The sequence below is a fragment of the Vanellus vanellus genome (assembly GCF_965231255.1).
Source record: "Vanellus vanellus genome assembly, chromosome: 1".
Taxonomy (NCBI): Eukaryota; Metazoa; Chordata; class Aves; order Charadriiformes; family Charadriidae; genus Vanellus; species Vanellus vanellus.
The window spans coordinates 86,904,270-86,917,828 of record NC_138905.1 but is presented as its reverse complement, the minus strand read 5'-3'; the positions used below and the strand labels follow the sequence as shown (position 1 = coordinate 86,917,828).

At 39.2% G+C, this 13,559-nt stretch overlaps 1 protein-coding gene across 1 annotated transcript; it reads right to left on the bottom strand.

Moving 5' to 3' along the window:
• Positions 1–447: 447 nt before the first annotated feature.
• Positions 448–12,599, bottom strand: PARP11 (poly(ADP-ribose) polymerase family member 11). Its single transcript, XM_082498261.1, has 8 exons — positions 12,510–12,599; positions 8,717–8,845; positions 8,498–8,618; positions 7,314–7,389; positions 5,732–5,804; positions 5,514–5,644; positions 1,657–1,808; positions 448–1,207 (listed from the first exon to the last, which is right to left on the bottom strand). Exons 1-8 carry the CDS (start codon positions 12,543–12,545, stop codon positions 894–896), a joined length of 1,032 nt encoding a protein of 343 aa, XP_082354387.1. The 5' UTR covers positions 12,546–12,599; the 3' UTR covers positions 448–893.
• Positions 12,600–13,559: the final 960 nt, after the last annotated feature.

Here is a 13,559-nt window from a genome sequence, read left to right as displayed (position 1 = left end):
GTGCTTCTTAAACCCTGACCAGGCAAGCATCACAGCAGCATGAATGTAACTGCACGCGCACACATGTACTATAACAAGAGGGCAAAAATCCTACAGAATAAGAACTCAGAAAGGTGTATGGCACTGCAGATTTCCCAACACTGAGCTCGACAGTTACACACCAAACAGTTAACAACTACAAGAGCATAATTTCCATCAAAACCAAATTTCAAATCCTAGTGCAAGGGTTTTGTGATCTTGCTAGTGTATGATTGAACCTCTGCAAGTATGGAATTGAAGCTTACACTAAAATGTACCTAAAGTTAAACATAACAGCTTTGGTGAACTTTATAGCTCCTTCAATAGTTTTTTCTCCAGATGGATTTTTTTGTAGGTTTAGAACTCAAACTAAGAGACCTCCGAACACAAAGCAACGTGTACTACAGAACACAGACATACACGCATACGTAGCCAAGTCCCCTGGGGTTTTGTTGTTGTTTTTGTTGTTTTTATGTTCTACAGACAATCTTTATAAAAGATTAGTTTCATCATACACATACTATATAACAGGCATATTTCTACCACATGAATAAATACTTGTAATATATTAAAAAAATCAGAACATAAATCTTGCCTTTCAAAACTTACCAATGCCCAATGTATTTAAGGCTCATTAAGGAATTTCAAATTTGTAATAGTCTCTACGTTTGAAAAATGCATTAATACAGTTTACAGATTTTTTAAAAACAGTTTGACAATCTCTGTTAAATGTTTAATAGCTTCCCTCCTCCATAAACATATGCTAGCTTTTCTGTCACCTCTCTCACGCTTCATGTTTTTATATTGTTGTTTTTACAAAAGGAACAAAAGTATCAAAAAGACACAAACAATATTCAGTTCAGCTCCTTTCACACTTAACAAAATTCTATTAAGTATTCAGGGTAGATTTGGTTGGCATCAAAGATAACAAAGATCTTTGGGTTCCAGGTATTATCCACACAGCTGTCATACAAGTTCACAAAACTTCCATCTTTTGAAGGAGGCCGCATATATTTTGAATCGCCGTTGATATAGTCACCAGTTAATACGCGAGCAAGAAACATGACTTTATCTGGTCGATGCAGATGAGGCTGCAGAGTCACACCATGAATTTGAAAAGTATCTCCATGCTTCATGTCCTCTTTGCAGAAACGACTGGAATATGATGCATCTCTTGCAAAATAGGTCCCTTTCAAATAAAAAAAATCTGATTACATTCTTATCATGACAACTTAACTACTAGAGCATGGATATAGGTATCAGGATGATGAAAAAATGTCTGTTCTTTTATGTTCATTAGGAATCCAATTTTTTTTTCTTTCCTCTAAATTGTGAAGATTATAGTAACGTGACCAAATATTTTTAGCAGGAACATTTTAGTAGGGAGATTGTCTTGTGATCAACACTGCTTTGTTGGGCATCCTTTCCCCATGCTCCCCAGTCCTATCAGCCAGCTGTGACAATTACATTCCTTACTACATCCTAACATTCTTAATTACACTTGATGCAAAAGCAGACCTATACTAAACAGCTCTGAGCTAAACACAGGGAGTACATCACAAAGAACATACTATAGGGAACTTAACAATGTTGAACTGTTAAGATTACCAAACTGTTGTATGTGACAAAAATACTTACCTTTTCCATATACAGCAGCATGCATCCCGTTTATTCTCCAGTCAAAATTATGAATACATATTGCTTCTACAAATTCATTACTGGTACCATGAAATAACATCTGCTCATTAATAGTTGGGACACCTCTTTTCTTCTTTAGTTGAGCTTTCTTCCTACAGAGAACACACAATACAGCATTACAAACATCTGTACAATCAAATTAAGTTACTACTCTGAAAACACTGCAGAGGGGACAGACCTAAAACACACCATACATTCCCCTTTCACAAGGGTCTGGATGATTCTAGTTTTTAAACTAGAATCAGAATTCTTAAGCTACATGTTCAGAAATTACACACTTCTGGATGCTGTGGACTATTTTCATAAGTAACACAAGATTAGGAAAAAAGGTCTTTTATAACAATTTTATCAACATTGTTCATTTCGCATTAGTTTCAGTGTGGTCATTTTTTGCAGATACATTTTTAAAAGAAAGGCATTTTTCTCCCATTTTGTTCCTTCCACCTACTTAAATAGCATGGTGGGAGGGATAACAAAGTTAGTGGATTATAAAGTACATAACCCAAGTAAACCAACAAAAGAATTAAAAATAAAATTACCTATATTTTTAGGTAAAAATACTTCAACATGATCATTTCATAATGGTTTTCTCAATTTATGGTTCACATATTTTCTAAAACAGCTAAGTCGTGCACTGACAGGGTTACATCAGTCTAGAATTTTGAAAAAAAAAAAACCAAACAAAAAAACTTGTACTACAGGTGAAGCTATATTACAGTCTCATGGACAGAAGGCCATGGCAAACCTTCAATTAAAGAACAGATATATTTTCCATCAATCTTTTTAAGTGACTTTTTGACAGCTGGGTTCTCCTAAGATCCATGAAGAAGTGGACTCTGGAGCTGTGTCTAAATCACTGAGCTGTTCATAGTGATCATCCCTATGACTGTCCAAACAAAACCAAGTTGGAATGCATCATAGCTTTGTTCTTGTTCAGGTACCTGAATTTTCTTCCTATAAAAGCCACAGTGCATGAGGCACTGTGCTACATACTGCTTTGCTTTAAGGAGCAAATATTCTTCATCATATTAGTGGCATTACATTGCAATTATGCATTATTTAGAAATAAGTACATTCCACGGAAGTGAAAATTTTGCAGTACTTAGCTTGAAAGATGTATTTATTCTGTTTTGTTGTTCAGCTCTTTTTTTTCTCCTCCTCCATTTAGTGCAAACTAAAATAACTATGTCTTAGCAACTTAATGTTTTGTGGGGGGTTGTTTTTTTTTCCCCTACAACTGCTTTCCAAATCAGAAGAATGTCAACAGAATCTCAAGGGCATCTGAGAGGTTTCACTAATAATCTCCTTTGTGACATTTTCTGTCAGAGGCAGAGAGGTTCCAGGCACTCAAGTTCCACTCTATTAGCAATTCAACAAAACCCAGGAGCCAAGATTCCCTGCATCTTGACAAAACTACCTGTGTGAAGCAACACCGCTGAGCTAAGGGCTAGTAATGCTGAACATTCGAAATTTTTCAGTCAGCACCCCTCTGTTGTTGGCTGTTGATCTCTGACAGTGTACAGAGGTAGCCTGGAGTAACTTCTCTTGAAATAGGGGAACAGAACAGATTTATAAAACAGGCGAATAATCAATTGTCCAAAAATGTTTTGTAACAGTCCTTCACTATCTCCAACCAGTTGATTTCATAAAACCAATTTAAAACAGTCATTAATATGGGAACTATGATAAAAGGCAAACACATTTTGACCACTACAGTGATGCAAATAATCATTCAAGCAATGCTCAAATTTAATCACTGAATTAATGCTCGAATTTAATCAATGAAACAAAACACTTGCTCAAATCCACAAAAGTTTAAGTAGCAATTGTTCCTCATAAGTAGTGGAATACACTGAGCATGCTGGGAAGCTGGTTTTGCAGAATGCAGAAATGCCACAGCAGGACTTTTCATTGATTTGGAACAGAAATCAAGGAGTCAAAGTATTCTAAACCACATTGTCTTAGCACTTTCCACCAGCAGTGACAAGCTAACACAGTAAAACAAAATTAAGTTGATCCACCACTCGGAAGGCTCTCATGCAGTCAGTTCACTCAGTAAAGGAGAAACCTAAAGCAAAACTAAATACCTGGAGACATGCTCTTTGTACATACACAAGCACACAAGCTTTTTCTAAAGATGGTCAGCAATCTCACTGACTAAACACTGTTTTCTACTTGGTGCACTCCTCTACAACTCCAAACTGAGATGCATAAACCAAAATATGCTACACTAAGATTTATCTTCTGTTACTTTCACTTTCCCACATGGGACACCAAAAGAACTTTTAGTGGATTTGAAATGCCGGAATACCTTCTTCGTTGTAATATACTACTGCGCAATAATTTCTTCATCAGTGTCTGTAGGCCCATCTACTCCAAGGCTGTATTTTACCCTCAGCAGAAAAGCAGCTAAGCCTCAACTGCATACACTTATTCCAGCAATTTTCATTGTTACTTGTATTATTTTGATACAGGAAAAGAGTTTTAAAACTGAAATTACTTTTCTCCATATACTTTTATACTGTACAGGTACTAAGAAGTACCTTGCAGTTAGTGATACAGCAATGCTGTAATACTCCTGACGTATGAAATTCTAATTCCTGTTCTCAGTTTCATACCTTGAGAATATTCTAGCACAGAATCCATAGATTCAGAGCTCTTAAATCACAAATTCTAGTCACGAACCAGTCAGGAAAACTAGCACCCTCTCCAAACGACATCAGTTCCTAAGCTAAGCAAAAGAGGTCTTCCCCTGCACCCCTCTCCTATCTACACTGGAGAACTAAAGGACATTTATTTTGAAGTCTGCTTGCTATTTCTATTCTCAAAAATTAAGATTGGTATTAAGATGGTATAAATACACCTCTACAGGAACTTATTTGTAGAAAGGTAGATGTTGTAACACAAGGCCAAGCAAATAAGCCTTAATACCTAAACATGTAAATATAACCAAATAGATTTGCAATTAAGAGGCGGCTAACTCTTAACTAAGAACTTAAATTCACTTCCTTATGCATATTCATGATATAGACCTAAATTAACAATAAATTACATATCTTTCAAAAGATCATGTAACATGCAAATTTTTAATATACATCTGCTTAGTTATTTCCTCACTATTTAACTTAGTTCGGTTGGTTTTTAGTGTAACACATGTAAAACTGATTCTGATGTGTACATCTTCTTAAAGGCTACACAAATAACTTTCGTCAAATACAACTGCTTAAGATTGATAATACGAAGTAAGTGGAAACAGAACTCAGCACTTCCTACTTCTTCCAGGCCAGCACAATACGAATAGGGAAAAGCAGAGAACTTAGAAAAATCTTTTGTAGCACATTAAACTTAAAGAAATTGCATGAATATGAGCTAATTGGACACTTAATTCTGTCCTAGGTTGCATAAAGTTGAGAAATTAAACAAGCCACAGATATTAATTTGCTTTGTTCCCTAAAAATTAAAATAATACAAGCCTGTCAAGGAATTATTTTACAAAAAGGTTATTTGCGTTCTCCTTACTGTACTGCAAGTATCATGGACATCTACCACATGGACATCCTGAACGTTTTTAATGCATGAGTCTTATCTATGCCACATCTCCATCTAATTTTTGCACGCGTAGAAGCTACAGAGTCTTGGAAATGGAATTTTGAATACAGAGGAATGACAAATAAGAAAATAAAAGATAAAGAGTAACACATTTTCATTAATGATAAATTAAACATATTTCTGCTGCATGCCTTCAAGATCTGCTCTGTTAAAAATCCTAAGACTGTTGGGTTTAGAAATAATCTCACCTGCAAAAAAACTCCCACAAGTCTAGATTTTGTATTCTCTTAATTCTTTTAATTCGGTGGCTATCCATTGTTTTTCCAAAGAGACTAGAAACTTCATTATATTCATTTGTTTTCTTTTGCAATGGAATAAGCTGGAAAAAAAGAGGTTAGTACGATTTCAATTCGATCCATTATTGCATTATCACGTGCTTTTGACCAAATTGCATACCAAGTCTTACCTGATATGGCTCCTCAGTATTTACATTCTCCCAGTGTGAAGGCATAGGGATAGCCTCATTTTCACAGATGAAACTTCAAACAAAAGAAGGTAAAAACACATCACATCAAAGACATGAGGCATTTTCTTCTTGTCAAACTCGTGCTCTGAACAATACAGTATGCAAAAAAATCCAACTTATACAAAACTACTTAGGGTTTTAATTTAAACAAAGGCGGTTATCAGTAGGTTAGGTCAAAGGCAAGAGGTCTTATTTTGCATTCAAGTTCTGGCTTAGCTTATTATAAATAAACCACAGTAATGAACAGTTTCAATACACCATCTACCAAAAAAAAAGATAAGATAGGAAGATAAATCAGAAGAGATGGTCAGAAAGGTACACAACATCAGGAGAGCAACACTAATTTAGAAATGTAAGAGTGGAGATATAGCCTGAACTTTCCAAACTATCATGAATTACAACTAGCCTAAGCCTCTGGAAACTGAGCCCTCATTTGAAGTATTTAAAAGCATCATGTTAGAAATACACACTTGAAAATTATAGTTGAATTTGTTTTTTAAAAAAAACAAACCCTCAAAAAAGTGTTTTAAGCATATAAACCACATACATAGCAGCTTTTAAGCCTAAAAACCAACCTAGAAGCAATCTCATGAAAGTAAAGAATGATCTCATCACATAGCGAGAGAGTACTGAATGCAATTATTCAAGAAACAAAAAACCAAAAGTGAACTGCCACATTATTGCATGCACTCTTCAGCAAACATCCATTGTAAAAACAGTTGACGCTTCAATAAAAAAAGTCCTTCTTGAATATCAGTGTGAAAAGACTGCTATTACATTTCTTATTACACACGCCAAATTTCTTTTTGAAAGTATAATCAGACTACAATTCAGAACTAAAATTATTTCTAAGAAACTATTTAGGGAAAAACCTCCGCATATTCCATAGAGTCAATTTTACCTGTAGTAGTAGCACTGCATAGATCAGTTTATTGTTTAGTGAGTATCAGATTTATGTCAGCACAGCTTTACTTCTAATGACTGATCAAATGGTAAGAAACTTACAACCTAAAGCAATTAGACTCATAAAATAATCTGCAACTGTTTTGATGCAATTTCTTGTCTTTTCAATTTATTTTAGAATATATGATTAAAACATACAGGCAAGAAAATATAACTCAATCTTTTTTGCTGTTACAATAATACTTCTAAATAATTTATGAAGTCATTATTACAATGGAACAAACTACCCCATTTTGCTTCTCCAATGGCTAAAGTCAGGCACAGCTTTAAGAACCCTGCCAAAAGATACCAGTACTCAGTATACCTTGCCCCTCCCACTACAAGTTCCTTACTTTCTCAGAAAAAGATAAAAAACTAAAAAATCTTTTGTCACTCGTCTCCTCTGAAATGTCTTCCTTCCTCACCTGACTAGCTCCCCCACCTTGGTTCACCTCTCAAATTGTTTGATGCAAAAAGTAAATAACTATAAACAATAAATATAAAGCATATTTTTCTTTCTTTTTACTTAGAAGAATCAGGAATAAAATAAAAATAAGGAGTCTTCCTTTTATTTCCTTACCTGAAAGCACTGATAGAAAAAGGAGCTCGCTTTATTGGACGTTGCTTAAGGGTAGTTAGGTTGGTTTGTTTCATCACTGAGCATAAAACAAGAGTTAGGATGAAAGTTTCTGGAATTCATCTATAGCATACGAAACATTTAAGTGTCATTTTTTAAAATAACATTACCGCACTCAAAGTTGCCTGACAGGAACCTATTTCAGCAATTAACGAATCAGCATTTTCTATAAATGTTTCTAAATACTGGTCTCAGAATCATTGTCATTTATATGAGTTAGCAAATATTACACAAACAAAAGGTTTATTGTTAAAATACCCATCAAACATTCAGCCCCACTAACTCACTGGCAGAACTTCCGCTGACTTTAATACAATTAGGATGACAAAGCATATTACTGCTATCATCAATGTAAGACATCATGACCTAGCATAAAAATCATTGTTTATCATTTGCATTTAGTGTTTTTATTCTGGATGCAAACCAAAGGTTTTTTTAAACAGACATTTCAACACAAGTAAACATAAAACTCCTTGTATTGTTACATACTACTTTAGTCGCAGTACATTGCTGTTTTACCCAGTCTTCACTTGTTGTGTTTGAAATATTATTATTTCATTTGATTTGGAAGAGGCTTCTATTTAAGCATATAGCTGTTTTGTAATTTAATCAGAAAATAAACAATCTATGGATGGAAAAGGTAAAAAAGAGAGAGAGAGAGAAAAAAAAAAGAAGTCATGATCCTTTTGCCTGTCTCCTTATTATCCTGACAACAGAATTGGCTTCAACTACCTGCTGAATTATAAAATCACTTTTATGCCAGTATTTTGCAGAAAGCTTCCTTTGTATCAATGTTTCTTGTGCAGACTCCAAAGGAAAGAGATTTTTCAAGCTTACAAGCTGTTGCATATTAAAGAAAAAAGGTTCAAACTTCCAAGTCCCATAGATGAGGTAAGTGGCAGTAACATGATGGAGTGCTACTAACCAAGACATGCTACTTTATTAATAAACTACACTAGAAAATGCAATGGGGCAGCTGCTTCTAAAAACTCCTACGTACTTTCCAGTAAAGAAGATATTTCCAATCACAAGTTTTTATACTAGATACAAGGACAATAATTTGCTGAATGAACTGGTGTATCTGGCACCTTCTATTATTTAAATTTACTCTATGAATAGATACATACCTGAAAAGTCTAGCATGTAGTTAAATTTTGCAGTAGTAAAAGAAACAGAACCGTGTGGGTTTGTTCGGAAGCTCCTTTCAATATCTTCACTGCTAACAGAGCAATGATTGTTTGAATCAGTCTTCAAAATAAATGAAAAAGCACATTTAGACAAATTCAGCAACAGGCAGTTTGATGTATGGAATCCATCATAGGCAATATAACTTCATAGGTATTTACCTGAAACATATGCCATTTACCACACTCAGCCAAATAAAACCAGCCCCACTGGGTATCAGAGGTATCCATTTCTTCAACTGAACTTTCCATCTTTGGAAAAAAATCTTCTGATGTTCTTTGAAGCATTTCCTGAAACATTGACAAAAAAAATTTTCACACTATTCACAAAAATGCATTATTTGAGAAATTCATAAAAAAGCAAAATTAAGTCAATTTGCAATACTTAAAAAAAAACCCGAACCCTGGCAGGCAGAGTGCAGATTTGTTTTCTCTTTTTCAGAGAAAAATTCTCAATTTGCTACTTATCCAATATTATCCTTTAGGTTAGTTAAACATTTTCAAAACACTCTCAAATGTCTGTAAGCGTGCCAGTAAAGGCAAGAGCTACAGGCTTTATCAAATCAAAGAGAGGTGCAAAATTTCATACTGATGGTCATATAAGCAAGGTCATTCTTATATACAACAGGCTCCGAGTTAGATACCACTCAGGAATGAGGTATTGGGGTTACATCTGATAGGTTGATGAAAACATCTACTAGGTACTCACCAACAGTGAACAAATCAGACTGGGTATCAGAAGTTGTTAGAAAAAAATTAAAAAGCTAAGACAAAGAATATAATTATTTAACTGTGCAAGTCCACAGTGCATTATTCCTCAACATTGCATGAATGTTTGTTCCCCCCCTAATGCACCCACTTAAAACTGATACAGTAAAATTACTGGTACTCTGTACTTTTAATTATAGAGAAGGTTCACACATAAAGCCAGAGTGGCTTCCACACAAGCCAGGATGACTATAGATAGGGTTCTGCAGGAGGAAGAAAAAGGACTGAGGAAAGAATACAGCAGAGGTCTACAAAATCATGACAAAACTGAATAGGGAATAATGAATCACATTTTCTTCCAACATAAGGAAATGTATCAAAGGTTGCACATGTCAAGCCCAAAACAAGTGAAAGAGAAACTTCTTCATGAAACAGATGGCAATCTATGGAATTCCTATTCATGGTATGCTGTGGATGCTGCAAGTTTATGGAAGTTCAAAAAGCGGCTAGACACGTTCAAGACTACCAAGAGCTATGCCGGAATACCTTTAGAAAAACAGTCCCTGCCAGATTTCAGCTCCTTCTTCATTCATCAATAAAATCATGGAAACTCTGAAAGTACTTGACTCTACTTGCATATACCTCCTAACATGTCCACTCTGTCTGCCACCCCCACCTCCTCCAAGCAAAAAATCTAAAATTCCAAAATCTATGAGGGGACTCTTTCAGAGAAAGAAGCTTGTCCTACTCCCAGAAAAGGTCAGCAATTCATCCACTGTAACTTCTTAACCAACACTGGAACTCTTCCCAACAATTTCCTCAACTTAACTTTTGCTTCCAAAAAGTGGAATAACACCCTCCAGCATAAGTAAGTCAAACAACGTCCAGTGATTAAATATCCTGGATGCTTCAGTTGTTTCCTGGACACTTCAACCCAGAAAAAAAGTAGAGACAAGAAGAATGTAAATACTGGAAACCAGAAGTAGGCACCAGCTGGCCAGTGCTACTGGGGCAGAAGGCACCTCTTCTAGCACTTCAGAAGGCACTTCTTTAGCACTATCCTTCTCCCTCATTTCTCCCAAGCTAGCCCTCTGCGGTTGTTTGAAAAACAATCCCAGAAACCTCTTTGAGGTAATAGCTAGAGACTGTATTCTAATCATCAAGAGCTCCAAAGGGCTGCAAAAATCTAGCTGCTTAGAAAACAGGGGAATTAAAAGTGGACTTCCACAACATCTCTAAATTCCAGAATCCAAGGGCAAACCTACTTGAATACAAATGGAAGCCTACAAGGCTACATACATGCATAGCTGCCTCAAGGACAAGCATAACTACACTAAAGATATATCAGCTGCGTGGAAAATACTTTGAAAGAGATAAGAAAACTGTTCTCTATTTCAGAGGACATCTGCCAACATCTCTTCTATTCCTCACAGCAATACAAAGTCACAGAGCCAACACATCCTTGATGTTAAAAGCCAAGCCTACACCTTTTGATGATAATATTTCACCTTCAACTTGAGTCTTCCTCTATTTGGCTATGTTCTTTCTCACAGAGAGAAGGCAGAGGTAGTCTACACTTTTTTAAAGCTAAGAGGAAAGCAATTCAGGCTTTTCTTGGATAACGTTTAGTTTCCTCATGTTCCCACTAAAACGGCCAGACCTCAGCTCCATCCCAACTTTAGTTCAGGGCCTTGAATCTGATCAATAAAATCAGTAATGCCTTTTGAACAAGTTACAAACAGGGAAGGCATATTCATATGTGACCCATCACACACATGTGCTCCTCTGGGGGCAAAACAGCCTCCAGAATAAACCACTTAACAGTTATTGCCATTGCTTTCAAAAATGTCATATTCGATTAACGTGTCTAGTCTAGTTGCAAAGTCTAGGTTAAGTAGGAAGATTCCAGGTATTTAGAAGTACGGAACAATGACCCAAAGGCACAAACACATAAAGTCATAAAAACAAGACAGCTGTTCTCAAAGGTGACACAAATCCAAAATGCTTGAAAGAAATTTCTCAACTGATGAATTTAAAATCAAACCCACACCATTTATAAGCAGGAGGCAGCTTTTTGTCCCAAGACTCTGAATGCGTACAGAGTGAGCTGAAGTGTCTCAGTGTTTTTTCTGGATAACAGGATGTCAACTATCAAAGATGCAGCAATGAGAATTTTATTAGCAATGCTGTTGCTAACAGAAGGTCTCTCAACTCCCATTATTAGTACTGTTTCTACAAGTCCAGCAGTTACCAGAACAGCTCAAATTAAACACAGTTACTCTGACAGCAAAAACATCCTTCTAAACAGAATGAACGCTCGCTGTGTGTTGTGCCGTGACCAAATGGCTTTACTTACAACTGGTAATGCACTGCCTCGTTTTTCCCGAAGTACTTTTAAGTTTGAATGATAAACACGCTTTACAGTGTGTAGAATCATAGAATGGTTTGGGCTGGAAGGGACCTTAAAGATCATCTAGTTCCAACCCTCCTGCCATAGGCAGGGACCCCTTCTGCTAGACCAGGTTGCTCAAAGCCCCATCCAACATGGCCTTGAACACTTCCAGGGATGGGACATCCACAGCTTCTCCAGGCAACCTGTTCCAGTGCCTGTCATGTTCCAGTGCCTCACCACGCTCATGGTAAAAAATACAGAAGCACCTGATGGGCTATTCTATCTGCTTTTTTGTGCTGTCCACTTCCATTTGGCAGATGGTGCTTTATTGCCAAAGCTTCTTTTGCCTACAGACACCAACTTTGTACAGTTCCCTGCTGGGAACACTAGCAGCTCTGAGACCCTCTGGCTCTTCCTTAAAGAAAATACCTGGGCAGGAGCCCTGGCTAAGAGCGCAGGGCCAGGGAGGGGCACCGAGCAGCAACAACAGCATTAGCACTGTGAGGGGACACAACGCGAAGTGACAGAGCCCTCCGCAGCTGCATCACCACTTACCCCCTTTGTGCTGCCGGGGACCACCGCTGCCGGTCACCCCCTTCTACCGACCCCCTCCAAGAGCTCATGGGCACGGTCGCGCTAAGCACAGCGCCATCACCTTTCCGTCTGCCTTCCCCAAAGATGGTGGCCTACACCCCTCACCCCCTTCCCCAACCGGGCCGCGCGCTCGCCGGCGGGGGCGGGGCGGGGCGGCAGAGGTAGCGGCCTGCGGGGCGCGCGCAGTACGGAGACGGGCCCAGGAGGGAAAAAAAAAAAGGGAACGGCCGTTTCCCCCGTCCCCCTCCCGCCCGCACTCACCGCGTCGGCCGCCCCCCCCGGGCTCGCTCCCCACATGCCGCCCGGAGGGTGTGTGTGCTGGTGGTGGTGGTGGTGGTGGTGGTGGTGGTGGTTGGGGGGGGGGGGGGGGGCAGTGCGTGTGGGAGGGGTGGCACGCAGGCGGCGCGCGTCACTGCTCGGCCTCTGGCCGCTTCCGTTACGGTTGGCAGGAGAAAAGGGCGGGCGACCGCCGCTGTAGGTGGTGCTCCATAGGCTCGTCACACAGAGGGGCGGGGCCTGGCGTACGAGCGTGAGGCGGAGTGGGCGGGGCTGGGGGAAGCAGGGAGGGGGCAGGCTTTCCAGTGGGAGTGGGAGTCCGGGTGCGTCGGGCCGCGTCGGGCCGCGGCCTTGCCCGCTCCCCGCGGCCACGCGGGCGGCGGTTGTTGCGGTGACAGTCGCCCGGCAGTTGCGCGGGCGCTGGCAGCCCCGCCGGCGCTGCGCGGCGCGAGGGTGGCGGTTTGGCGGGGCGGTGCCCGGGTGCGGCACCCCACCTCACTGCGCTGCACCCCCGCGAAATTTGTTTTGTTTGTTTGTTGTTTTTTTTTTCCCTTTCGTTCTTTTGGTTGTCGGCTGTCCTCCTGGATGGCAACGGGCCTCTGCTTTGCCAAGGATTTTTTACAGCCCGTAATTTTCCTGTGAAATACACATATGTATACACGTAGCATTTTAAAGAACTGATGCCATCTTGGCGCCAGGCAGGGCAGCAGAAGTGACCCTTCATACCATGCATAAGGTATGATTTTCTAATACGAAGAGGGAATACGAACGACAGCCTGCTGTGGGCATTCCGCAACCGCGCCTTTGGGGCCTGTGGGCAGCTTCATGCTACAACGGAGGTCTAGAAGCAGCAGCAGCTCTGGGACTGCTTAGTAAGCGAGGCCACAGTCATTCATGAATGTAGCTCATGCCAGCCTCTTGGTGCAGAGACTCTAGGGTGAGAGCTGCAGAGTGGAAAAGCAGGCAGTGATGCCTGCTAAAGCAGGCTGCAGTCAGCCAGTGAGCTAGGAACATCAAAAAACAGGCAGTTATCAC

Excerpts from the sequence above, each read along its gene's own strand:
- PARP11 (XM_082498261.1), bottom strand. The coding sequence starts at position 12,545 with ATGTGGGGAGCGAGCCCGGGGGGGGCGGCCGACGCG. Across the intron at positions 8,846-12,509 it reads CGGGGGGGGCGGCCGACGCG|GAAATGCTTCAAAGAACATC; the intron begins GTGAGTGCGGGC and ends TCAATGTTTCAG. Across the intron at positions 7,390-8,497 it reads CTACATGCTAGACTTTTCAG|TGATGAAACAAACCAACCTA; the intron begins GTATGTATCTAT and ends TTTTATGCTCAG.